This window comes from Balaenoptera musculus, chromosome 3 (genome assembly GCF_009873245.2).
Source record: "Balaenoptera musculus isolate JJ_BM4_2016_0621 chromosome 3, mBalMus1.pri.v3, whole genome shotgun sequence".
Lineage (NCBI taxonomy): Eukaryota > Metazoa > Chordata > Mammalia > Artiodactyla > Balaenopteridae > Balaenoptera > Balaenoptera musculus.
In genome coordinates, this window is record NC_045787.1 from 159,480,842 (window position 1) to 159,505,490 (window position 24,649).

Genomic DNA, 24,649 nt, shown 5'->3' on the forward strand with positions numbered 1-24,649 from the left:
TCAGAGGCTCCCGGGGACTTTGTCCCCACCCCTCCCGAAGCACTAGGATAACAGCTGTGGAGGACCCTGATGTGTGATAAGAGACCAGCAGACTGCAGCTCCCGATAAAGGGCTCAGCTGGAGTGGGACACACACACCCAGGCCACCATTCAGACGATTTATGGCCTTTCGTGCTTAAGTGGATAAATCCCTGCTGTGTAACGACTTTTCTGTATCCATCACGTGGTAAGTTCACGTGGAACAGGAGGCCCCTGACACGGAGTGGAGCGGGGTCTGGGGGACGTGTGGGCAGGAACAGACGTGAAGACACAAACAGCAGGGAGGAAGAGGGAGAGAGCTGGCAGGAGTTGCGGGTGAGCAAAGGGTGGGGCCCGAAGGGGTCACCAGGTCCAGGGCAGACACGGCCTGCAGCGTCCGAGGGATCCTTCAACTGCTCACCACCCTGTTAAAGCACGAGGCTCCTCCAGACTCAAGCTTAACAAAACCACATTTACTGGAAACTTCTGGAAGGGACCGGGTGTGCAGGCCCCTACCCTCCCTTGTTTTGGAAAGTGTTTCCAGCGAAGGGCGCTGTGAAGGGAGCCCCCGAGGCTGTGGTGGGCGGTGCCCCAGCTCTGTGAAGGTGGCTTGGGGCTTCTGGGCCCTGCTCCCTGGCGTGCGGGCACCAAGTGGAATGTGCACCTCAACGTGTGGGCCAGGCGGGTTTTCTCCTGGTGGTCGGGGGGCAACCAGAGCTCTGAGCTTCATGCACGGGGAGCGCAGCGGCCACATGCCGTGGGGTCTGAGTGACTGGGCTGGCCATGGGCGGATGGCATGGTGTCGGCAGCAGGTGGCAGGAGCCGGGGTTTGGGGGGAAGCTGGCCTGGCTCCCACACGGACTTCCGGCCCTGGGACACACACCCCTGGCTCCTGAGAGGCCACCCGCAACTCCCACCTCCCGTTGCATTTCCAAGGAGAGCGTTCAGCCTGCACAGAGGCTTCTCTGGTGGACGTTTTGCGGCCTGTGCTCAGCCAGCATGTGCCTGGGCTCCCATGGTGGGAGCCCCACGATGCTGCCTGTGGCTGCTCCCGGCCCCCACGGTGTGTACAAGGCACAGAGCACAGGGCTGCGGTCCTCACCTGCACCTCTAGTGGGTCCTCTGTCTGGGCTTCCTCGGTGTCCAGGAGCTCAATGGTCATGATCACCTGCCCTTTGCGCTGGAGGAACATCACCTGGGGAAGGAGGGGGACAAACAGCCTGAAGCCACGAGAACAGCCCAGGCCGGCAGAGGATGAGGTCAAAAGGTCATCAATGATCCCTCTTCACCAGCCTCCAAGCCCCATCCTTCCTTGAGGAACCACGTGCTGGGCGCCCACCTCACAGGCCCTGTGGTGCCCTCCGGGGCCGGGGCCTGCATCCAGAGGCCCGGCGAAAGCAGCACACGGTACCGGGCTCCTGTCGTGGGCGCCCGCCGTGCTCCCCCCAGCCTTGTGCGGGGCTGAGCGTGGCTGGCCTCTCACCTTAAAGCAGTTCTCGTCAGCCATGCACCGCTCGGCCTTCCACTGATAGCTGGTCTCCCTGGCGGCGCGGACACAGCGGGAGGACAGGTTGCCGCCGGCAGCGCCCCGCTTCTTCTCGTTCAGGTAGAGCTCCACCACCTTCAGACAGACATCGTCGCTCACGAGGTGGTGCAGCTGCCAGGGAGGGAGGGCCGGTGGGTGCCTGGCGTGTGCCCGCCAGGAGGGGTGAGGCACAGCCACCGCTCCCACCTCCTGCTGGAGCCCCCACCTCACCCAGAGACGGTGTGGCAAAGTCCACGGGGTGGGGGCAAAGACCAGCGTCCAGCGGGCTGTGCAGGGCGACCTCCATGCCGGATGCAGATAGACCAAACTAGACCAGACTAAACCAGACCAGACTGGGGCAGACCAGACCAGACTAAATCAGAGCAAACTAGCAAACTGGACCAGACCAAAAACGAGACCAAACTAGACCAAACCAGACAAGAGCAAACCAGAGCAAACTAGAGCAGACCAGCAAACCCTGCCTGGGTATGAGAAACGCACAGAAAAAATACAAAAGAAAATGTGCCAAAATGGGGATGGTAATCATAAAAGCAGTGATTATCTTCCCCCAGTGTTCAGTCATAAACACAAGTAATTCCTTTAATACCGATAAACATACTTAAAACCTTTAGGCTTAGGATGACACAAGGATTGGAAAAAGCCGAGGCCGCAGGGTCAGACGGAGCCGGCGTGAGTCGGCCCCTCTGCGCGCGAGCTGTGGCCCAGACAGGCTACTGCAGGCTTAGGGCCTCAGGCTCTGCTCCGTGTGTCCCTCTGCTGAGTGGCCTCAGGCTCTGCTCTGTGTGTCCCTCTGCTGACGCGTGGACACACGTGGGTCTCATACGGTGCCTGACATCCGGCACATTCCCAATCAACATTAGCTGCTGTTACTGAAAATAAGAAATCCTAATCTAAAAAATAAATAAAAGGAAGTAAAGAGTGTGGATACGACGCTGCAGGTTACAGGTGTTGCGTGGAGGGGCCCTGTGAGCCACACGTGGGGGTCCTGCCCTCACTATGCCTCCAACTAAACAGCTCCATTTTTATTGCTTCTTTTATCTTTTAAAACAGGTTTTACTGGAGACATTTGTGGAGAGAAGGAGTTTTTTTTTTTTAAAAAGGCACGAGTCAAAGTATATGGTCCAATCCTCCTGGTGCTACAGATGGGGCCGCCGTCCTGAGAGCTGTGGCCTGTTGGGAGCCGACTCGCTCGGTCCAGGAGAGATGAGAGAGCCCTCCTTCTCTACCACTAACCCGCCGCCCCTGGGCAGGACCAGAGTGGGCCAGGCATCTGGAAGCTTCCCCCAAGGCTGGCTGTGCCTGCCTGCACCCCACCTGGGGGAGCAGAGGTCATGCACACATACGGCCCACAGGGGATGCGAAGCGCTGCTCCAAGGGCCCAAGTGGGAGCTCCTCCCTGGAATCCTTCCCTGGTGGACGATGAAGGAGCCAACGTGCATCTCAGCAGACAGGAATCTCAGAGAATCACGCTGCCTGGACATAGTCAGATGCTGAGTTTATACAGCTTCAAAACCAGGGACTCTATCCCAGTGTCAGAAATCGGCAGCGGGTGCCCGTGCGTGGGGGGTGGCTGGAGGGGGCACGGGTGGGGTGTCCATTTGTGAAGACCCACCGGGCCGCACACTGAGGAGTCGGCACTTTTCTGTATGTGTTTTACTTCAATAAGAAATGTGTAAAACCTGGAAGGAACTGCCATCTTTAAAATGTTTCTAGTAACTGTACCTGCGTGGCAGAGCAATGACATCATTCCTTCCTCTGCTTCTTTTCCACTTTATGATGAACAGACTCACTTGATAACCAGGAAATGAAAGTCAAGCTGAACAACAACTCGAGTGGTCACCAAGCAGGACCCACGTCCCGGGACCGCACCCGACTTGTCTGGGGCTTTGCTGTTTATATACTTATGACCAATTTCCTCTTGTTGGCCTTCAGCCGTGCGTGATGCTGATGCACGTCACCGACGTTCCCCCGCCAGGAAAAGTGGGCCAAAGGTTCTTTACATGTTGCCAAACAACCCTCACGAAAGGTTTTTCAACAGGGGCTCAGACATATCCTCGCACACGCACATCCACAGCAGCACTGGTCGCCATCGCCAAAAGGTGGAAACAACCCAAGTGTCCATCAACGGATGAATGGAAGAACACAATGTGGTCCATCCACACAACGGAATGTTATCTGACCATAAAAATGGATGATATTCTATCACACGCTACAATGTGGATGAACCTTAAAAATGTTATGCTGAGTGAAAGAAGCCAGACACAAAAAGGCCACATAGTACGTGATTCTGTTTATGTGAAATACCCAGAACAGGCAAATCCAGAGAGACAGAAAAGGGCTGGGAGAGGAGGGATGGGGAGTGACTGCTGATGGAGACAGGGTTTCTTTGGGGGAAGATGGAAATGTTCTAGAACTAGTCAGAAATGATGGTTGCACAACACTGCAAATGTGCTAAATTCCACTGAAACGTTCACTTAAAACTGGAGAATTTTACATTACAAGAATTCTACCTTAATTGAAAAAAAAAGGAAAGGTGCCAAGCACGGGATCAACCGCAGGCGCAGGAGTGAAGGAAGGGACGCGCAGGGAGGTGCTGCCCGCCGCCCGCCCGCGCCTGCTCACCTGCCGGGCGATGCTCTGCACCAGCTTGTCCATGGTGAAGCCCACGTAGGCGTGGATGGTGAACATCTCGCGCAGGGTGTCCTCGTACTGTGTGGGGTCGATGCTGCCCTCCAGCAGGCTCCGCACCATGTCCAGGAAGGCCGGGTAGTACTCCTCCAGCTCCACCTCACCTGAGGGGGCGGCACCGCGGTCACCGAGGGCCCGGCTCCCACGCGGCCACCACCGGGAAGGATCTGGAGTCTCCACTGAACGTGAGCAGCCCACGTTCACCGCCTCCCACCGCAGGTGGCCCGTGGCTCTGGGGCGGCTGCTCGGCGGGCCCGCCTCCCCTCCCGGATCTCAGAGGCAAGCCCCCACGGTGTCACCCCTGGGCCCAGGGGCTCACTTGGCTGCTTCAGCCGCAGCTCCATGGCGGGGTCGTTGCCCTTCTCCCGGCGGCCCTCGCAGAGCAGTTTCTCCCTTTCCTTCTCCGTCCGGTACTCCAGGAGCTGCTTCTGTGCCTGGCGGTAGATCTTCAGAAGCCTGGAGCACAGGGTCTGATGGAGGCGCAGGAAGAAATACCAGTTGTTGTTGGCGAAGAAGAGGCTGTAGACGTCGTCCAGGGGCTTGCGCTGCGGCGGCGGCTGCTCCGCGGCCGGCGCCTCGCCCGAGGCCCCCTTCTCCTCCGGGGCGCTGCTCTGCGGCCCGGGCGCTGGCTTCTTCCGGTCACCAGGGTCTGCGCTCTGCCCCTGCGGGCTCCCCCGGCCCTCATCGGCGGAGTCCTCGGACGCGCCCAGGTCCAGCTGCTGGGAGAAGAAGAGGCTGGGCACGAACTGGTGCACCAGCTGGTGGATGGTGCCCTGGTCCTCCTTCTGGATGGCCGGCTGCCGCTTCACGTAGTAGCTGACGAGGGCGGCCGCGTCCTCCAGGATCTGCCGGTCCTCGTACACGAAGATGAGGTGCGGCTCGCTGGAGGGGGCGCTGCGGCCCTCCGAGTGCTGCTCCTGGTGCTGGGGAGACAGGGCGGCCGTGAGACGGGAAGCGGCCCACTGGGAGAACTCCAAGTAGGGGGTCCAGGGCCATGGGGCTCTGAGGGCATCACAGTGGCTGGGGGCCCAGCTGAGCTCTGGGACCAAAACGAGGCCGAACTCCCACTACCAAGGCCTGCAGCAGCACTCAGAGGCTGGGGGAAACGAGGGGAGCGGCACCCTGATTATTCACGTCCAGCTGACCCAGGCTGCCTCGGGGGTGAGGAAGGCTCAGGGAGGACCACGGGCCTCTGCCCACCATCATTCGTGCACAGACACTTGGCTAGACCCCGGAAGACCTGCGACTGCTTGCACTCCAGCCCCGCCCGCCCCAGCCCTGCACACCCGGTCCGTCACCACCCCGCAACGTCCCCTGCCTCTGTCCTTTCCCCACCTGCCACCAGCCCTTCCATGGTCCTGCCATCACCCGGTGCCGGCACAAGCCTCCCAGCTGCTCGCTCCCGTTCACCAGCCCACGCCAACCATTCCCCTCACTGAGTCCAGAGCCACACAAGAGCACGGTCAGCCCTAGTCGCCCCCCTCTGCTGACAATGGCAGGGTGGCCTCAATCCGCCTCCTGGGCCAGCCCTATGCTGGGTGCTACGGAAACACCCATCCTCACCCCTAGGCAGCCCTGCGAGGGCAACGGAGACACAAGAGAGCTGGCCATCTGCCCGAGGCCAGGAGAGCCAGAGCTTGGGCGCGGGCAGCCTGCCCCGACCCCGGCTGAGGAGGGCCTCACCTCGTCATAGACGCTCTCAATCTCATTGAGCAAGCTCTTGGAGCGAAGGGCCTTGGTGTCGTTCTGCTTGAAGTTCACGGCCTGGTGGTCCAGGGACTTGAGGTACGCCTTCTCATACTGCTCCCGCCAGATCTTGTTGAAGCCCTGCTGGGCCTCCCGCCACTCCTCCTCTTTGGCCTTCAGCCTGCAGGGCCAGAGGGGCTCAGCACAGGGACAGCCCGGGACACCCGCCCGAGTCATCCCTGTGCAGGGCCAGCCTGTCTTCCACCCACAGACCCACTGGACACGTTCCACACTTGGGACAGCCAGCTCCAGGCCTGTGCAGTGGGCTCTGTGCTGTATAAAGGAGGGAGGGGTAACGGCCCCGTGGAACCCGCACAGCCAGTTTTACGGTTTCTCAAACATCGCTGTCCTGGCCCACAGAACTGACTGCGCTCTATGCAGCTGCTGGCTCGACCACCGGGCTCCCTTGCTCAACTGTGAACCCTGCAATGGAAGGGACTGTGTCGGGCTCGCTTGGCTCTGCAGCCCCAGGGCTGGGCACAGCACCTGGCTGAGGGCAGCCGCTTAACCAATACATGTTCACCGGCCCAGTGAGGGTCCCAAACATATGATTAAATAAAAGGCAAGCCGTGATACAGGATGGTCCCATTTGTGCTTTAAAGTAGTTACCTTTCATGTTCATGTTTAGATATGATTATGTGCATGGCAGAAAGTTCCAGGAGGACACAAACAACTGTTGACAGTTGTGCTTTCCTCTCGGGAATGGAATGGGGAGATGAAGCAAGACTGGAAAACACTGTAGTGAACCAGACTGAGACGCCAGGGACCCCCTCACGATTACACCCGTGACACACAGCACTAATGAGCTGCTGGGGGGCTCCCTGCAGCAGGCAGGGTGGTCAGAAGCGTGAGGACACCTTTTCAGGACGACGGGGACAGCAGTGACAGGGTTCTTCTTGAGGCTCTCAATGATCTCTGGAGCCTTGTCGCCGTAAATGCGGTGGATGGCGCGGCGCTGGATCACCTCCGACGTGCCCCCCAGACAGTCGTCCAGCCGGAACTTCTCCTGGTCTTCCGGCGCCATCCGGGAGAGCTTCTTCTGCACGCTTTCCAACACCCGGATCGTGGCCAGGTTGGTCTCCAGGACAACGTCTAACTAAGGAAAAGAAAGCAGAAAGGGGTCAGCTGTCGGGGTGTCAGCGGGGTCCTAGGGACGGGCCTGGGCTGGCAGAAGGGATGTGCAGAACTGAGGAGGGGATGACAGACATCAGGGTGTGGTGGCCCTGACGCGGGTCCGGGGGACTGGAGCGAGCACAGCTGGTTACAGGGGTGAGGGGCCGGTCCAGACCTGGGCGATGATGGTGTTACCTGGACCTCACCACTGGTGGACCCATCTGAGGAGGGGAACGGGTCCTAGGCTGACCCTTTCCACAGGCATCAAAAGCACGTTACACTCAGCAATGCAGAGGAAGGGACGCGTGGTACATACAGCCCCCGGGTGACTCCCAAGAACATGTGCTGGGGGGAGCCAATCCCCAAAAGTTATATACCGTGTGACTGATTCCACTTAGGACAAAGTGAAGGAGGTGGAGGATAGGCTGACGGATGCTGGGAATTGGGGAGGGAGGTGGATGGGGATATAAGGGAACAGTGTGAGAGATCCTCCTGCTGGGGGAACTGTTCAGTATCTTGGCTGTGGTGCTGGATACATGGAGCTCCACAGGTGAGAGAACCGCACAGAGCTAAACACACATGCGCGTGCTTGTGCACAAGATACCCTGCCCCCCCCGCGCCCCCCCCCACGAATACAAGTCCAACTAGGGAGACGTGAATAAGATCATGGCCGGGTCAATGTCCATATCCTGGCTCTGACACTGTGCCAGAGATTTACAAGCTGTTACCACTGGGGAAAGGGCACCCGGATCACTCTGTGTTATTTTTTAAGCTGCATGTGAACCTACAATGATCTCGGTAAAAATTTCTATTAAAAAAATTAACTTAAGTGAACCTAATTTTAGTTAATGAAACCACACACACACAGTACCAACGCCTAGCCAGCCTGGAGGCCAGCAAGGCAGAAAAGGGAGGCTTTCAGGAGCTGCCCCTGCTGGAAAGCACTGGAATCCCCGATACTCTAAAGGAGACCAGAGGGCTCAAGGAGGGTCACGATAAGTCCCAGGGTGCAGAGGAGATGAAGTGGGGAAAGCGAGGGCAGGGCCGTGGAGAAGGCGGGCCCGCACACACACCTCGAAACGCTCGTCCTCACAGCGGTGCAGCTGCTCCTCGTAGGGCGTCTTCTTGGAGCTGACGAAGGTGGAGTCCTCTGACCAGGAGGGGAAGGACACCCAGGTGTCGTTCAGTACCTGCACCAAGAGGAAATGCCGTGACCAGCGCGGCAGGCCCCCGCTGCCAGAGTGGTTTACTGTGTTGTCCAGCGTAGAAGATACGAGGATAAGTAACAATACTGATTTTACAGGAAATTGCCTTATCATACAAATAGTAAAATTACTTTTAAAGTGGTTTTAAGGAAAAACGTGGCTTTGATCAAGTGAAGAAATCTTACTATCAATACTTTGGGGTTGGCAAACTTTCTCTGTAAAGGGCCAGATAAATATTTTAGGTTTTGCAGGTCATTTGGTCTGTCAGGTCTACAGGGATACATCGTTTTATTGCGCTTCACAGATACTGCTTTTTTTTTTTTTAAACAATGTGAAGGTTTGCGGCATCCCTGTATCGAGCAAGCTTATCGGTGCCATTTTTTCCAACAGCACTTGCTCGCTTTGTGTCTCTGTGTCACACTGTGGTGATTCTCACAATATTTCAAGCTTTTTCATTATTATTATATTTGTTACAGGGATCTGTGATCAGTGACTCGCTGAAGGCTCAGATGATGGTTAGCATATTTTAGCAATAAAATATTTTAAATTAAGGTATATACATTGTTTTGTTCAGACATAACACTACTGCGCACTTAACAGGCTACAGTACAGTATAAACATAACTTCTATATGCACTGGGAGACCAAAAAATTCGTGTGACTGGCTTTATTGCGATGTTTGCTTTATTGCAGTGCTCTGGAACCAAACCCACAATAGCTCCAAGGCACGCCTGTACTCAACTCTGCTCTCGTCCTGGTAAAGCAGCCGCAGGCAGTATGTAAACAAATGGGCATGTCTGTTTGCCAATAAAACTTTACTTACAAACACAGGCAGTGGGCCGGATTTGGCTCATGGGCCATAGTCTGCTGACTCCCAGACTACATATCCTGGAATCCAGCAGGCACTCTTGAATTCTGGAAATGCAGTAAGCCTGTCTACTAACCCTGAAAAAGTGTTCAGTGGTCAAGCTAAACAGAAACATGCTGAGGGCAGTGAACCTGGAACAGAGTGGGCTCAAGGCAGAAATAAATCTCAGTCTAAATGACGGAGGAACAAGCCAAACCCTATGCTGGCGCCGTGTGCTCTGCGGCTTGCCAGAACCACCAGCAGGGTGAGAAACTGTCATCTCTACCCATGCTTTTTGTTTTGGCACATCCCGGCACCATCCACCATTCACTATCGGGGGGATCAACACTTGGTCTTCCATGTGGAACACAGGAGGGGGTAAGGAGCATGCAGCACACAAGCTGACGTGAGCCCCGGGAAGTGCTACCTCCTTGCAGATGGCTGTCCTCCCGCTGCACTTGGGCTGCTGGTAGGTTTTGGGGAGCGCCCGGTAGCTGGATCCGATGCGCTTGCATGAGGCGTAGTCGATTTCCCGGCTTATTCCATCCCCGGATCTGTCACTCATGGGTGGGGCGAAGGACAGCTCTTTCACCCCCAGGAAGGACTTGAACTGTGCAAAGAGTTCTGGAAATTTCCTTCAGAAATAAAGACAAGTCGGAGGGAGGTGGGAGGGACAAATTAGGAGTTTGGGATTAGCAAATACACACTACTATATATAAAATAGATAAACAACAAGGTCCTACTGTGTAGCACAGGAAACTATATTTGGTATCTTATAATAACCTATAATAGAACAGAATCTGAGAAAGAATAAATAAATATATATATCTGAATCCCTTTGCTGTACACCAAAAACTAACACAACACTGTAAATCAACTATACTTCAATTTTTTTTTTTTTAAAAAGTCTAAAAAAAAAAAAAAGAAATAAAGACAAATGGCAAGTAGCATCCCGAGGGCCTTCTGAGAATGATCTAGAGTGTTAAAACGGCTTCACGTTGATGCCGGCAGTTAAAGATGGTCAGAATCAACATCAGAGAGGAGGGGCGAGAGGCAGGACGAGCATCCAACACGCGTGAAGCTGCCGCGTGTGTGAATCTGCCCTCCAGCCTCTGCCAACAACCAGGCCCCACCACTTGCGGGAGGTCCTTGAACACGCCAGATAAGATGACCTGGCCTGGCAGAAGCTGGGGTCAGCGATATCCCCTGACTGGAAGAGGCCGGGCATTAGGCCAAGGATCAGCAAACTAGTCAACCTCCCCACATCTGTCTGTAAATAGTCGATCACGGCCACTTGCTTAGTATTGCCTGTGGCTGCTTGCGCATAATGCCAGAAGCTGGTTAGCAGTGACCCTTGGCCCTTGACAGATAAAATCTGCCTCCCTGCTCCAGGGCCTTCCTCCCTCACGAGGGAGACCCCCTCCCTAGACAAATTCTCATCACGTAATGGTCGTGCATGTCGACAGGAAGATTTTAACGCAACTGACCCCCAATGTCATCTGCATTAATGTTTAAATGAGTATCAAATCCTACAGAAAGGGTGCAGATATTTTGACAGCTGGTGTGATGATCCTGCCATGACTAAGCCTGGCAGTCTCCCCTCATTAACTATGTGCCCCGAGGCGGCCCGCCTGTAAGGACCCCCGCCAACTCAGATCACAAGGAAAACCCGCAAGCCAAAGGAAATGCAGGGAAGGGAGACATCAACATCGGTGCGGAGGGTGCCTGAGGTTACAGCGGGATAAACCACTCTGAAGGGGAGGCTTACCCCACTCCAGCCCCAACTCCAGCCACGCTGTCACCAGGTGACAGCGCTCTGGGCCACTGCACTCAGCTGCCCGTGGGTGTACAAACCCAGAAAGAAGCTTGCCCATGCAAACACAGGTCTCATGGTGGGGAGGGGGGTGGGCGTGAACGCTAACCCAGCTGGGCATCAGGTCAAGATGCGCGAGCAGAAGCCGCTTCATTTCTCTGCTCTGCTGCACCCTCCCATGGCCCTCTCCCCCGCCTGGAGTCTCTAACTGCTGCTCACATGTCGAAACGGGAATAGCTGACCCTGACCGAGCTCAGAGCACTGGATTCTGAGCTGCGCAGATGTACTTCGATGTGAGCGTGTCCAAATCCACGTAAAAAACCAGCCACGTTTTAGCCGAGACTGTGTGACGCCTGCCACCCTGCTCTGGGTGGTTTTTCAGAGCGTTAACAGGTCTTTAGCAGCCCCAGAAAGTTAATCCAAGTGAAAAGGTCACCCTGATGTGTGTACACTCTTGGGACCACCAAGGAAGCACCTCCTGATGACCCTAACTCGACCTTTGAGTATCCCAGCCCAAGAGCATAATCTCAGCACGGATTACAGGGGGAAACTGGAGATAAACATCCATTGTTGCAGACCCTGCTGAGAAAACCATGGAACATACACTGTGCAGTCGCTAAAAACGATCGTTCGGGTCTAAGAATTGCTGAGTTTAAAAAAGAAAAAAAGAGAAGACTACAGCCCAGCCTGACAGTGTGATGCCATTTATGTGAAACTCAACAGCCACACTCAGATCCCGAGAGCAGAGGATGAGCGAGGGGTGGGCTTCCAGGCCGCATCCCCCTGAACTCGCCCATCACCAGGCAAAGCTCTCTTACGAGAGCTTATCCTGGAGAGAGTGAGAGGTATCCATTCTGGGCCTCAGTTTCCTCAGCTTAAAATGTATTGAGACACATCGAATGTGTTTAAATTCATGAGTTCATGTAACGCCAAAGAAATTGGTCCCCTTTTCAGTTCCTAATTGGCCTGATGAGACAGGAAAGCGACTCATCACCCTGACACTGTAATAAAGGGAGAAATCAAGCATCTACCTTGGGTCACCAAAAAGTGATAAATACTGTTGAGATGCTCTCTTTTGTAACCCGCGGTGAATGAATAAACAAAGGAATAAACCACAGAAAGAACTCAGAGGATACCACTGCCTCCTGACAGACAGGGGGATGTGGGGGAATGTGAAGGTGCATTCGGCAAAATGCACCCACGCCGTGGGGATGCCAATGCAGACACGGTAAGGAATAAACTTGCAGAGGGAACCTAGAGATGAAGAGGGACGTACAAGACGTATTAGAAAACAAAACCCAGACGACGAGGTGAGACTGAGCCGTGTGTCTGGCGGTGGCCACCTGGGTCGGCTGCGCCGTAATTAGTGTAGGGAGGTGGTCACTCCCAAGCCAAGGGAGGGGGCATGGCTGAGATGGCAGGTGGAGGGGCTCCTGCAGGTTGGCAAAGGTCCATTTGTGACCTGGGCGGTGGGCACAAGGGTGTCTGCCTAATAATGATTCACTAAGCTGTTCTTCTGTTACGTGGTTTCCTGGATCTGTGTTTTATTTTACATTTAAAAAAAAAAGGTTAAAAAAACTTTTTTAATTAATAGAAAGGGAATCAGGTAGCTGCCCCGAGGGGCCGGCAGCCTCTGGGGCTGTCTTGGGGGCTAAACAGGGCGCTGCACACGTCATGTATAATGCGAACTCCCCATGTTTGAGATGCTATTTTAAGGGTCTTCAGGCAGAGCCCATTTGAAACTTTCTGAAACCCTGCACAGGTGTATTTATGATCCCCCTTTGACAGAACAGAAACTGAGGCGCAGACGGGCTAGGAAACTCGCTGGGCACGACAGGGCTGGGGAGTGGGAAGCACACGGGGAGCCAGCGACTCCCCTCCCCACAGCACAGGTGCACGACCTGCGAGGCGCAGGCACCTCCCAGGACAGCTCCGCCCCCTCAGGGGCTGCCGGGCCCCTCGGGGGGCAGCTCACACAGGGCAGCAGGACGTGCTGGAAGCGGGTAACGGATCTGCCAACAGAGTTTCTCTCGGGGCAGCAGGGATGCTGCGCGGTCATTTCATTCTTCCCAGTAATTTCTGATTCTTAGAATTTTAAAAAGCATAATGAATCTCCAGGGAATTATGCGGGGTGAAGAAAGCTGATCCTGAATGGTTACACAGTGTGATTCCATTTACAGAATACTTTTGCTATATAACTTTAGAGAAGGAACACAGGTTTTAGGGGTTGTCAGGGGCTTGCGGTGTGGGAGGGACGTGGGTACGGGTATCAAAGGCCAACGCAAGGATCTTCGTGGTTCTGAAGCTGCTCGGTACCTGGACAGTGGTGGTGGACACACCAGCCTTCACAGGTGATACAGCTGTACACACACACACACAGGTAAAATGGGAAACCTGAAAAGATGGGTGGCTTGTGTGAATATCAACATACTGGCTATGACACTGACTAGAGATGTTACCACGGGGGAACGCTCCCCAGGGCCTCTCTGTGTTCTTTCTTACAACTGCCGGTGAATCTATAAGGATCTCTGTAACAACTTCAACTTAAAGACAAGATCGAAAAAAACACATATACTGTTTTCCAAAAACAATAGCAAAAGAAGGGTGAAAGGAGTTTACGGAAACAAAACCCAAGGGGGGAGCCCCGAGAAGTGTCGCTCACCCTAGAAATGGGCTGACCAGCTGGAGGAGCTCAGAGCCGGACACAAGCTCCTGGTTGAAGAGCGCGATGCAGCGGAGGAAGTTCTCGTAGACCTCCTGGCTCTTCAGCACCCTGCGCACCTGCGGGGAGAGCGAGTCAGGGGGCCCCTACCGGGCCCAACTCCCGCTCCTGAGCACACTTGGTTCTGCTATCACCAGGTGCACACAGAGTCACCAACACAGGCGTGTTCTAAAGGGACTGGCTGTGGTCTGCAGCGGACTGCTCTCCGTGCAGTGATCTTTGGCTCAGACAGCATGTGCCCAGAGCCATCTCCCTGGCTCTGCCCATTGACTCTGGACAGAAGCCCCAGGACCATCCCAGCTTTAGAGATGCCACACAGCTTCTGAGTGGCAGACACGTGCCCCCAAACTTGGTGTGGGCTCTGAGCTCTGCCTTTCCCACCTGTTTCGCTACCTCCTGCCCGCTGCTCACCACTGGCCGCCTGCCGCCTGCTCCCAACCCTGCCTGCTCAGATCTGAGCTGGGCGAGGCCAGCCTGGACGGGGGAAGGCCCAGAAGTCATGGTCCCACCGCTCACCTTGTCAAAGAAGGAGAACTCCTGCAGAGTCCCGTACTTCCCCACAGTGGCGATGGACAGATCTTTGGTACCACGGAGTTTCATTTTCTTCTGTGGAGAGAAATTCCATGCCATGGATGCTGTGTGCCTCCCACGGGCAGCCCCTGTGTCCATCTTTATTAGAATCATAACATCACCAACGCTGAGCTCTCCTGATGGGAACCGCCATCAGGTGCTGGATGAGGTCTGCCCAAGACCCCCGTGGATGAACCTCTCAGGACCACCCACCTCAGCCTCCATGACCTAGTGAAGGGTCACACAACCACTCTGCCCACAATCTGGGATCTAACTTTCAGCAGTTTAGTGCTTTTGATGTCAGGAGGGATTGTCATAGAGTAAGAACAGCCAGGGAAACATGCCCCTAGATACTGTATCAGAAACCTCTTCCCCTGCCTGTTTCGTCCTGTGGGCCGTGATGGTGATGGGAAGGGGACTTGAACTTGGCCACTCTGCTGAGACATCGAGGACACTACAGAACCATCTCCCACATGCCTTAAGAATGATGGGGATGTGTCAAGAGGACACAAGAGCCAGCCCAAAGGGCCCCACTGGCCAGGTCTGGGACGGTTTAGGCAACAAGATAAACAGTGATAGTCACAGATTATAACCCGACTCTATGATGATATACATAATTAAATAAATGGAAATGAAAAAAAGCTCTTCCTTACAGTAGAAAGCCAACTAGTAAATGCATAAAGAATGATGGAATTAGAAAATCACCATCACAGGTGATGAGAACAACAGGAGCTGGACCTCAGTGCCTCTCACCCCCTAGCAGGGCACCTTGTGCAGTAACCGACCTGCACAACTGTACACAGGGGCCCTGCCTGTGAAAGAGCTGTGACGGTGAAAAGGAGCAGGCTGAGCAGTACATCCGGTTTCTGCGAGAGGAGGTGACACTCCTTCTCACACAATCTTGTGAGCCAGGGGGAACAGGTGACCGGCCACCTCACAGGTGAGTCGACTTCTCAAGGTCCCACAGCCAGTCAATTTCAAGCTGGACTGGAGCCCGGACTCGGCCTCATGCCCCAGGTCTCTGCATATTGCTCCTCAAGTCATCTACGGAGAAGGCCAGGCTGCTGGGTGTCCACGCATGCACACATCTATGTGCACAGCTGACAGTTACCTTGGCTGGTGCAGACACGGGACGGAGGAGTGAGGGCCGAGAGCGCTTTTTGCTGTGTTCCAGATTCTTCTCGTGCTCACTCTTTTGGACACTGTTCATTTCGCACGGCCCATTTCCTGTGAACTAAGGACACAAACACAGGAAGTGGTCAGCGTTTGAGAGACACAGCCGGGCCCGTCAGTGCTGGTTCTCAATGTATCCTAGTGCATGGAACCACTTGCAGCTCAGCTCATGGCCCCAGCAAGCACTGCCTGCCACGGGCCAGGGGCTCTGTCCCAGTGCGAGGTGACCCTGGCTCTCAAGATGCTCACGTTTACTGGAGGAAAGACCCAGCTCACCACAGTCACGCACTGTGAGGCTGGGAGAAGGCTCATGGCAGGCCTCGATGGGCGAGGGTCCTGACAGGTGAGGGAGGGCTCAGTGGGGAGACACTGAAGCTGGGCCTTGGCGTGCGGGGCTCACCCAGCAGACCACTGACAGGGTGTCTGCCTGTGTGTTCGAGTGCACCACAGAAAGGAAAAGAATTTCAGGCGAGAGGACCAGCAACGTGCAAGGCCCTGGCAGCAAGAGGAAGCAGCTGACGGTGCCAGGTCACTGGGGCGGGGGAGGAGGGGTGCCAGCCAAGTTTGTATTCTTTCCTATGAATGAGAAAATGCATCTTGGGGGCAATGTCATCACTTGGTGGGGTGCTCACTGCTAGTCCTCCCAGGCTCTACACCAAGCACTGATTAACAGGTCAGGTTGTTGGCAATATTTATGAAGAATGGTTCTGGAAGGATCTATTCGGCATTTGCATCTGTATGAAAGTTAGAGCAGGCAGGGGGAAGGTGAACAGACCATGGCTTTTCTTCAGGGCTGGGCTGGAGAGGCACACTGCAATCACCCCCACTACGTTCACGTTGCCTGCACCCACTCCCACCACAGGGCCTATACGCAGAGACACTACGTGAAGGGTGTGCTGTCAGCCCAAAGCGTGGGCTGGGTGAACAAGTTGTGGTGCATCCAAACCAAACAGAGGCAACTGTCAGCTATGAGTTAGCTCTGTGTCTCTGTGTCCACTGTGTCACTGCTAGGGACAGGCATACCTGATACACTGTTATGGCAAACAGAAAAAACCCCTAGGGGCAGAACAAATGGGACGCCATCTTTTTTAAAAGGATAAACATTTGTTTGCACATTCAGAGGAGATTTCTGGAAAGATACATAAGACACTTGTAAATACTTAACTCTGAGGAAACTGAGGCTAGGAAAAAGGGAAGTTAACTTTTCATACTTGATGCTCTCACTAATGCTTGATTTTTCTCATGCGCATGTACTATTTTTATATTCATAATAATAATAATAAAGACCTATTGTTTAACTACAGGCAAAACCTGTCCCTTAGAGGATTAAGCTTCTTTGGAGGGATTAGTTATCCGAAGACCCAAGGCTACTCCAAGAACCTAAAGGGGAATAATTCTCAACTGGTATTCGCTGTAGATCCCAGAACAGGTGCAAACACCAATTCCTAAAGGAGGGGGACAGGTGACGATATGACGTGCTGAGTAGGACTTGGGGGGGGGGTTGGGAGGAAAGGGGGTAACCCACTGCTCGCCCAGCTAAGCTCACCCAGCTGCAAGGCAAGCTCAGTACCACCGATCTTCCCCTAACAGTTCAGGCAGTTCTTTTGTTTCAGTTAAACGTCCCAATGTGCAAATGCCTGAGGCAGAAGACCCCCAAAGACCATTCACATAGGGACTGGCTCGGCTTGCGTTTGTATATAAAATTGCGCTGGCACACAGCCATGCCCACTCGATGACGTACGGGCCTGTGGCTGCTTTCCTGCTACCACGGCAGAGCTGAGTCTTTGCCACAGAGACTGTCTGGTCTGCAAAGCCTAAGATACTTACTGTCTGGCCCTTTATAGAAAAACTTTGCTAAGCTCTGATCTAGGTGAAGCAGTCGAGTTTAATTAGGACAGTATCAAATTTCACCTTTGGTTTCTTTTTCCTGCAGTTTTAACAGAAATCTAAAAGTTAATGAAAAGATCATTCTATATGACAAATTATGAGCATTTTAGTAATTTTAAAAAGTTGATTAAATCTTTTAAAATGTACAAGACAGTTCTAATTACACAATGTACACTTAAAAAAAACACTGCTGAATTGATAACAAATGCCATTTAAAGAAACTCTGTGGGCAGGTGCTTTTCTGAGAGAAATGCTTATTTTTCTAGGGTGGGCTTTGGCAGTGTCGGACTTGGTAAATGCCAAGTTGTGTCCACCAGGGGGCACTGCGACCACAGCCCTCAGAGGACAAGAGGCTCTACTCAACCCCAACCCTGACCCATCAAGATGATAACTCAGGAACCAAGGCCTGCAAAGAGTTCATGTGAGCTGTGCAGCAGCAAAAGCTGGCCGGGGACAGAGCCAGGCCTTTCTTCCCCAAGGCCATGAGGGTGGGCTGCCCCTGGACCCTGAAGCTCTGACAGCAATGGCCCTGGGAAGGCCACCCAGGGACGCCACTGTGCACACATCTCTGCGGGGATGGGGTTCAGGGGAAAAGCTGCCAACGCCAAGGTCAGAGCTGAGATTTGAGGCCAAGATCCGAGAGGATGAGACCCATAAACTATCCACCAACTGTACAAGGGAGCAGCACAGGGCTTTACAGCGGGTGACAGCATGCAGCTTGGGCTCCCAGGGACACACAGGCCCAAGCACCCACAACCTTGGGCTAAGCCAACACAAGAAGGGCATGAAGCGGGAAGGAGATGATGAGGGCCCTCTGCTCCTCAGCCACGTGGCCCCCGGAGCCAGTTAGGGGGGTTTTTGATGAGCAGGAGCAAACAGAGAAGGAAGACGGGAATGACGCTAGGACTGCAAAGGACACTTATTTGGGAACAGGGAGAAAAAAACCAAGTAGGGATTCTGAAGTTCAGAGAGATCCGCGGGGCAGACAATGGACTCAGAGGAGAAGGCTGGACTCGGGGGCCCTGGAGCCGTGAGGAGGCAGCCGGGCTGAGAGGCCCAGTGTAGAGGTGAGCTCCCTGTCCCCGGGGAGTCCAGACAAGGGCTTCCTTCAACCGCTCCCCGCCCCGCCCCCCCGGTGTCCCCCAAGAGCCTCCAGCAGGCCAGGCAGCTGGCTGGTCCTGGAGATGCAGAGGGAGACCCTGGGAGGAGAGGATGAGACGACCAGACGGGATTCTAGGCCTACTTTCCCAGCACAACCGCAGCTGCTCTTTCCGGAACACTGAGCATGAGCCAGGCCCCACGAGAAGCACTTAAAGGACAACAGCTCAGTCCCCACCTGAGCAGGAGGGCCGGTCAGTCCCATGTGAGAGAGAAGGCAACGAGGCCTGGGAGGTGACACGGCCGGCTCAAGCCTGCCTGCAGCACCCAGAGCCCGAGGAGGCCCAGGCTGTGTGCTCACGGGGCTCTGTCCAGGCCCCCGGGACACCCAAGGCTCCGGGCGGGTGGGCAGGACAGGTTACAGCTCCTGGACTTGTTTTCAGCCCAAAGGATGGGCACAGAGCTTCTCTGACTCTGAGTCAGGAAGTGCTTCTGGGTAGAACCTCCTCTTAGGGATGGTGCTCTGTGTCCCAGAGACGGGAACACGGGGACAAGCCCCGACCCGCACACCGGAAGTCTGCCCAATCGACTAAGAGTCTTGAACAGCATCCAAACTCAGACTGCTATCACCCCCGAGCACCTTCCTTCAAGACCCACTGCCCCCCAGCCCTGTGCCCCCACTGCATCTTCATTCAAGAAGCAGACCCGGGAGAGGCGGTGGTGACACAGGAAGGTGGGAAGGGTGGACTCCTGTGTGCTCACACCCCAAGTTGTCATCAAGGGCAAAGAGGAAGAATAAAAAGAGGAAAGAGAACACTCAACAACCTAGGAATAGAAGGAGCTTCCTCAACTCGAGGGTGCTTACGGAAAACCCATAGCTCACATCACACTCAGTGGTGCAAGGTGGAAAGCTTTTCCTCTGAGATGAGGAGCAAGATGTGGATGCTGACTCTCGCCACTTCTATTCAGCACGGTACTAGAAGCTCCATCACAGCAATCAGGCCAGAAAGGGAACTAAAAGGCATCCAAATTGGAAAGGAAGAAAGAAAACTGTCTCTATTAGCAAATCCTAAGGAACCCACGAAAACGATCAAAGCTAATAAACTGGATATGGCAAAGTTGCAGGATACAAAATCAACACAAAAAAGCAGTGCTGTTTCTATACATGAGCAATGAATAACCCAAAAATGAAATTAAGAAAACAAGTCCATTTACAACAACAAAAAGAACAAAATATTTGGAAATACATTTAACCAAGGGCGTGCAAGACTTACACAATGAAAAAAAACTTTGAAACGCTGCTGAAAGAAACTAAAGACTTAAATAAATGGAAAAATGCTGTGTATTTGTGGATTAATCTTGTTAGGATGGCAATACTCCCCAAAACAGTTGAAAGATTCAGTGCAATCATTTTCAAAATCCCAACGGCCTTTTTTGCTGGAGTGGAAAAGCCAATCTTTAAATTCATATGGAATTGCAAGGGGCCGTAACTAGCCAAAACAATCTTGATAAAAAACAAAGTTGGGGGACTCACACTTCCTGATTTCAAACTTACTACAAAGCTACAGTCATCATGACAGTGTGGTGCTGGCCTAAGGGCAGACATAGAGATCAATGGATTAGAACTGAGTCCAGAAATAAACCCATAAAACTATGGTCAATTGATTTTTGACAAGAGTGCCAAGACCATGCAATGGAAAGAGAACAGTTTCCTCAACAAACTGGATTGCCACATGTAAAGTGGACCCCTACCTCACCATATACAAACGTTAACTCAAAATGAATACCAACCTGAATACAAGAGCTAACACTATACAAGTATTAAAAGAAAACTTTAGGTAAACCTTCGTGACCTCAGAACTAGCAATGGATTCTGAGATTTGACACTGAAAACATGAGCAACGAAAGAAAAAATAGGTAATTGGACTTGACCAAAATTTAAAACTGATGTGCAGCAACACTAACAAGAAAGTGAAAAGACAACCTACAGAATAGAGGAAAATATTTGATAAGGGACTATTGTCAAGAACATATAAAGAACTCTTACAACCCAGCAACAGAGACAAAAAAAGGTGCAAAGTACTTAAATAGACATTTCTCCAAAGAAGATAAACAGATGGCCAATGAGCACATGAAATGCCCAATATCATTAGTCAGCAGGGAAATGCAAATCAAAACCATAATAAGATACTATTTCACAACAACTACAAAGGCTATAAGTTTTTTTAAAAAAGGAAAACCTCAAGCATTGGTGATGATGTGGAAAACTGAAACCCTGGTATATTGCTAGTGAGAACGTAAAGTGGTCCAGCTCCCGTGGAGAACAGTTTGGCAGTTCCTCAAAAGTTAAACAGAGTTACCACATGAGTCAGCAACTCCACTCCTAGGCAGAGATGGAAAATAACTGAAAGCAGGTGTTCAAACAAAAACTTGTACATGCGTGTTCACAGCACGATTCACAATGACTGAAAGGTGGCAACAACCCAAGTGCCCACTGATGGGTGAATGGATGAACAAAATGTAGTCCATCCACACAATGGAATTATTATTTAGCCATAGAAGGGATGAAGTTCTGACACATGCTACATCATGAATGAACCTTAAGATCATGATGCTGAGTGAAAGAAGCCAGACACCAACCAAAGGCCACATGTTGTATGATTCCATCTATATGAAATGTCCGAACAGGTAAATCCATAGAGACAGAAAGCAGATTGGTGGTTGCCAGAATCTAGGGAGGGGGGGATGGGGAGTGACTGCTAACGGGGACGGGTCTCCTTTTGGGGTGATGGGAATGTTCTGAAACTAGAGAGGGGTGACGGCTGCACAACATTTAAAATATTCTAAATGCTACTGAAATGTATTTTAAAATGGTGACTTTTACGTTACGTGAATTTTCCTTCAATTTTTTTTTTTTTTAAAAGCCGTAAGTTCATAGGAAAAAAAAAAAGAAAAAGAGGAAATGGAAAGGGCAGGTCAGCAGGCCTCAGTCCACAGCAAAGGGAGAAAGGCTGACAGTGCAGTCTGCGCCCCCAGCCTCCCCATCCCAGGCCCCTCCTCCGCTATCAGCTCTCTGCACTCCCACCCCGAGTCACTGCCAAGCCTCAGCCCACCCAGTGCCTCCAGGGGGGTAGGCAGCGAGCCTGACCCCTCCCGCACCTCCCCACAAGGACCTGGTGACAGGCAGGTCTCCACGGGAGGACGCTCTGCCTCCCAAACCAGCCCTCACCACCTGGCTGCTGCCTGCCCAGAGAAGCCCTTTTGAGGATCTGCGCCACTCACCGTGGAGGTGGCGCCTGCACTGGGGGCCCGTGGGTGTCTGTGCCGGCTGCGGCTTCTGAGGGAACCCAGTGTGTCTGGGGAGTGGATAAACCTGGCCTGGGGGCTGCACTGGCAGGTGGTTCCGGCTGCTGAGAACGTGGCCCCAGACTGGCGTCGGTGCTCTGTACTCACCAGGGACCGCTTGGCTTCGGGCAGGAACTGTCCAAACTCGGAGAGCAGGTCCTCCTGGCCGCGGAAGAGGTTGGCCACCTCGGTGAACACCTCCTCTTCAGACATGCCTCGGAATGGACGGCCCTTCGTGCTCAGCTGCTCCTTCTGCCGATTTTCAGGGAAGGGAAAACGAGTCGTTAGCCAAGGAACCAGGAGGCACCCTAGGCTGTGACATTCAGGCATCCCACTGTGGAGGAGACAGAGGGATGACTCACGAAAGAGAACTGGCTGGCAGAGCCCATGACTGCTGCCACCAGGAGAGGGGGCCCAGCCCGCTGCCCTGCTGACACCTCCGGGTGTCCCCTAACCACTCCCCACCCCCTTCCCCCAACCACTCCCCCCCTCCACCCCCTGCTCTGGAGAACAGCCTTGAGTCTTGACCCTGCTGCACAACGCGGCCTGAACCCCGGCCATGGATGGGGCCTGTGCTGGGAGTGCGGAGGGGATGTGGGAGCAGACGGTCATGGAAGGACCTGACCCCAGCCCTCAAGCACCCTCGAGCAGAGGCTGGGGAAGTGCAAGATCAGTGGCGAACCCACGGTCCTCCCAAGGTCAAGGGGACTCATTCTGCTGGGCAGGGGACTGAGGAGCTAGCTCTGGGTCTGGAAGGGGCAGAGGGTGAAGAAGGAAGGGAAGGGACTTAGAGCTCAAAGGACCTGTTCCCCCAGAGTCACTAAGACTCTGGAAGGAAGACGGCTTGACCTGGAGCTTAAAGCAACAAGATGAGGACCAGACGGGACCCAGGTCGGCAGGGCAGGAAGCAGCAAACACAACTCAAGTCGGCCATCAGAAGTTAGTCCCTGTCAACTTTACACCCAGGAACGTGACAGAGCACGAGGCGCTGGTGTCGGGCCCTCCCAGAGCGCACAGCAGCAGGGCTTCGACATCCCCCCTCCACAGCTGCAAAGGGGGAAGAGACAAGGAACGGGGAGCCCTTTGCACGCCCTCCCCCCTCGGCCCTATGTACCCTGAGGAAAGCTACTTTCCAATCCTGGCACACGGAGCATCCGTTTGCGGGGAGAAAAAACTGCCTCCACCCTCTCCTGACCAAAGTTACCGGGACGCTTGAAGGCCAAAGAAAAAAACAGGCAAAGACCATTCAGCTCAGAGAATAAATACAAATCATCCCTATACAGATGAAACAGTGATCAGACTGAGTGATGTTTGAAGAAATACAAGTTAAAACAGCGTCGCAGCATTTTTGCTCATCAGATTGCATAAGGACTGGTGATTTCTGATGAGGGTGTGGGGACCTGGGCGCTCTCATTACAAGGCGGAAAGGAAGATTGGTGCCACCGGCAGAGGGAAGCCTGGCGCCATCTATGATCATGTGCTGAGCGCACACCCTCTGACCTAGGGACGCACCTCATGGGAATTTTCCTGCAGAGAGAGTCAGTTTTGCTCTAACACCTGTTTTGAACACAAATCCATTTGGGACACGGACTAGGGAATGATTTGAGCGTGGTATGGATTCTGCATTTGCTGAGGCAGGATTTTGTCCAGGAGCAACACGGGGTGAATGTGGAAAAGTGCACCCGGCTGAGCCAAGCCACCTGGTAATACACGACCCCCAACATACACACGCCCCCAACATCGCTCCCTCAGCTGCTAGGAGCCACTCTGCCTGACCCCCCTCTGTGGTGACAACCAGTGGGGGGACAACCCGTCCCATTTTAGGAAACCTCCTCCTGGTACCTCACAGTGACCCGCAGGCTGCAACCTTTCCACACCCACGTCTACACATGACACTCAGGTCTTTTCCAAAGTCAAGTGCCGGATGTGCTGCAATATTCACATCATGCTTAGCCATTTAATGCGCGTACAACAGCGCTACCGGTTTCTAGTAGATGCCTATCTTTTTTTAATGTGTTGCTGACACAGTTTTTGAGTCTCATGCCCTGACCCCGTTTTCCCATAAGACCTGTGGTTGGTGAGCATTTATTTGCAAAGCACGGTCATTTTGGGGGACGTCAGGGCAGAACTGGCTGTGCTCATCCAGGCACACGACATATGTTCGAAGTCGTGTAAAGGAAACAGCTGCCCATGGCTGACCTGAGGCAAGCACTGTGCTTGCGTCAGTGACCTCGGTGAACCACATTTAACCGGGATCAGCACCACCAGCGCTATAGCCATTTTATGGGTTAGAACCCCGAGGTCCAGGGAGGTGAGGGAAAGGGCTCTGAGGGGGCAGGGGGCACAGCTAAGGTCTGACTTGAGGCCCAACAGAGATAAAAAACAGTAACGTGTGTCCCTAGAGCTGCTGCTTTGGCCTCACAGTGTCTTTTAAAAATCTGCAACAATGTTCGAAAATCAGGAAGAACTCACACAGAAATTCAGATTTCCAGCTCCTTTTGAAGAAACAGACAACCTGAGAGTCGCCAGGGGGCTTGTTCAAAAAGCAGATGCTGGGCAGGACCTGGGGCGGCAACTCTGAGGGGAGGCCCAGGCAGCTTGCATTTCCAACCAACTCCCCGTGGCTCTGGCTGGGGAATACTGAGCCGTACTTCCTTCCTCACGTTTTCTCCAAATCAACCTGTGGCCCTTCGCTAGGACCTTGGATAAGTCAGTTTAACTTCTCTACACGCCAGCAAACCCATCCCATCCCCCCCCACCCCCCCGATTCCCATCAACACAACAGATACCTGCCGGCCTTCCCTCTGACGATCCTTCCAGCCCCTGAGATGTGGTGACCCCACGGAATCTGTGAAGAGCCCATAAACCCCCATGATCACA

At 53.5% G+C, this 24,649-nt stretch overlaps 1 protein-coding gene across 3 annotated transcripts in view; it reads right to left on the minus strand.

The window, feature by feature from the left end:
* SIN3B (SIN3 transcription regulator family member B) overlaps window positions 1-24,649 on the minus strand; it is a 37,713-nt gene that overhangs the window by 2,535 nt on the left and 10,529 nt on the right. For 2 of the 3 annotated variants that reach the window (XM_036847078.1, XM_036847076.1), the window contains 12 exons: window positions 21,878-22,021; window positions 15,378-15,500; window positions 14,213-14,302; window positions 13,637-13,755; window positions 9,589-9,796; window positions 8,184-8,300; window positions 6,855-7,093; window positions 5,935-6,118; window positions 4,571-5,174; window positions 4,186-4,355; window positions 1,501-1,674; window positions 1,120-1,212 (listed from right to left, as the gene is read on the minus strand). In XM_036847078.1, the coding sequence (XP_036702973.1) occupies window positions 1,120-1,212; window positions 1,501-1,674; window positions 4,186-4,355; window positions 4,571-5,174; window positions 5,935-6,118; window positions 6,855-7,093; window positions 8,184-8,300; window positions 9,589-9,796; window positions 13,637-13,755; window positions 14,213-14,302; window positions 15,378-15,500; window positions 21,878-22,021 (2,265 nt within the window). The remainder of the gene's footprint in view (window positions 1-1,119; window positions 1,213-1,500; window positions 1,675-4,185; window positions 4,356-4,570; window positions 5,175-5,934; window positions 6,119-6,854; window positions 7,094-8,183; window positions 8,301-9,588; window positions 9,797-13,636; window positions 13,756-14,212; window positions 14,303-15,377; window positions 15,501-21,877; window positions 22,022-24,649) is intronic. The other variant, XM_036847077.1, reaches the window with a different exon arrangement.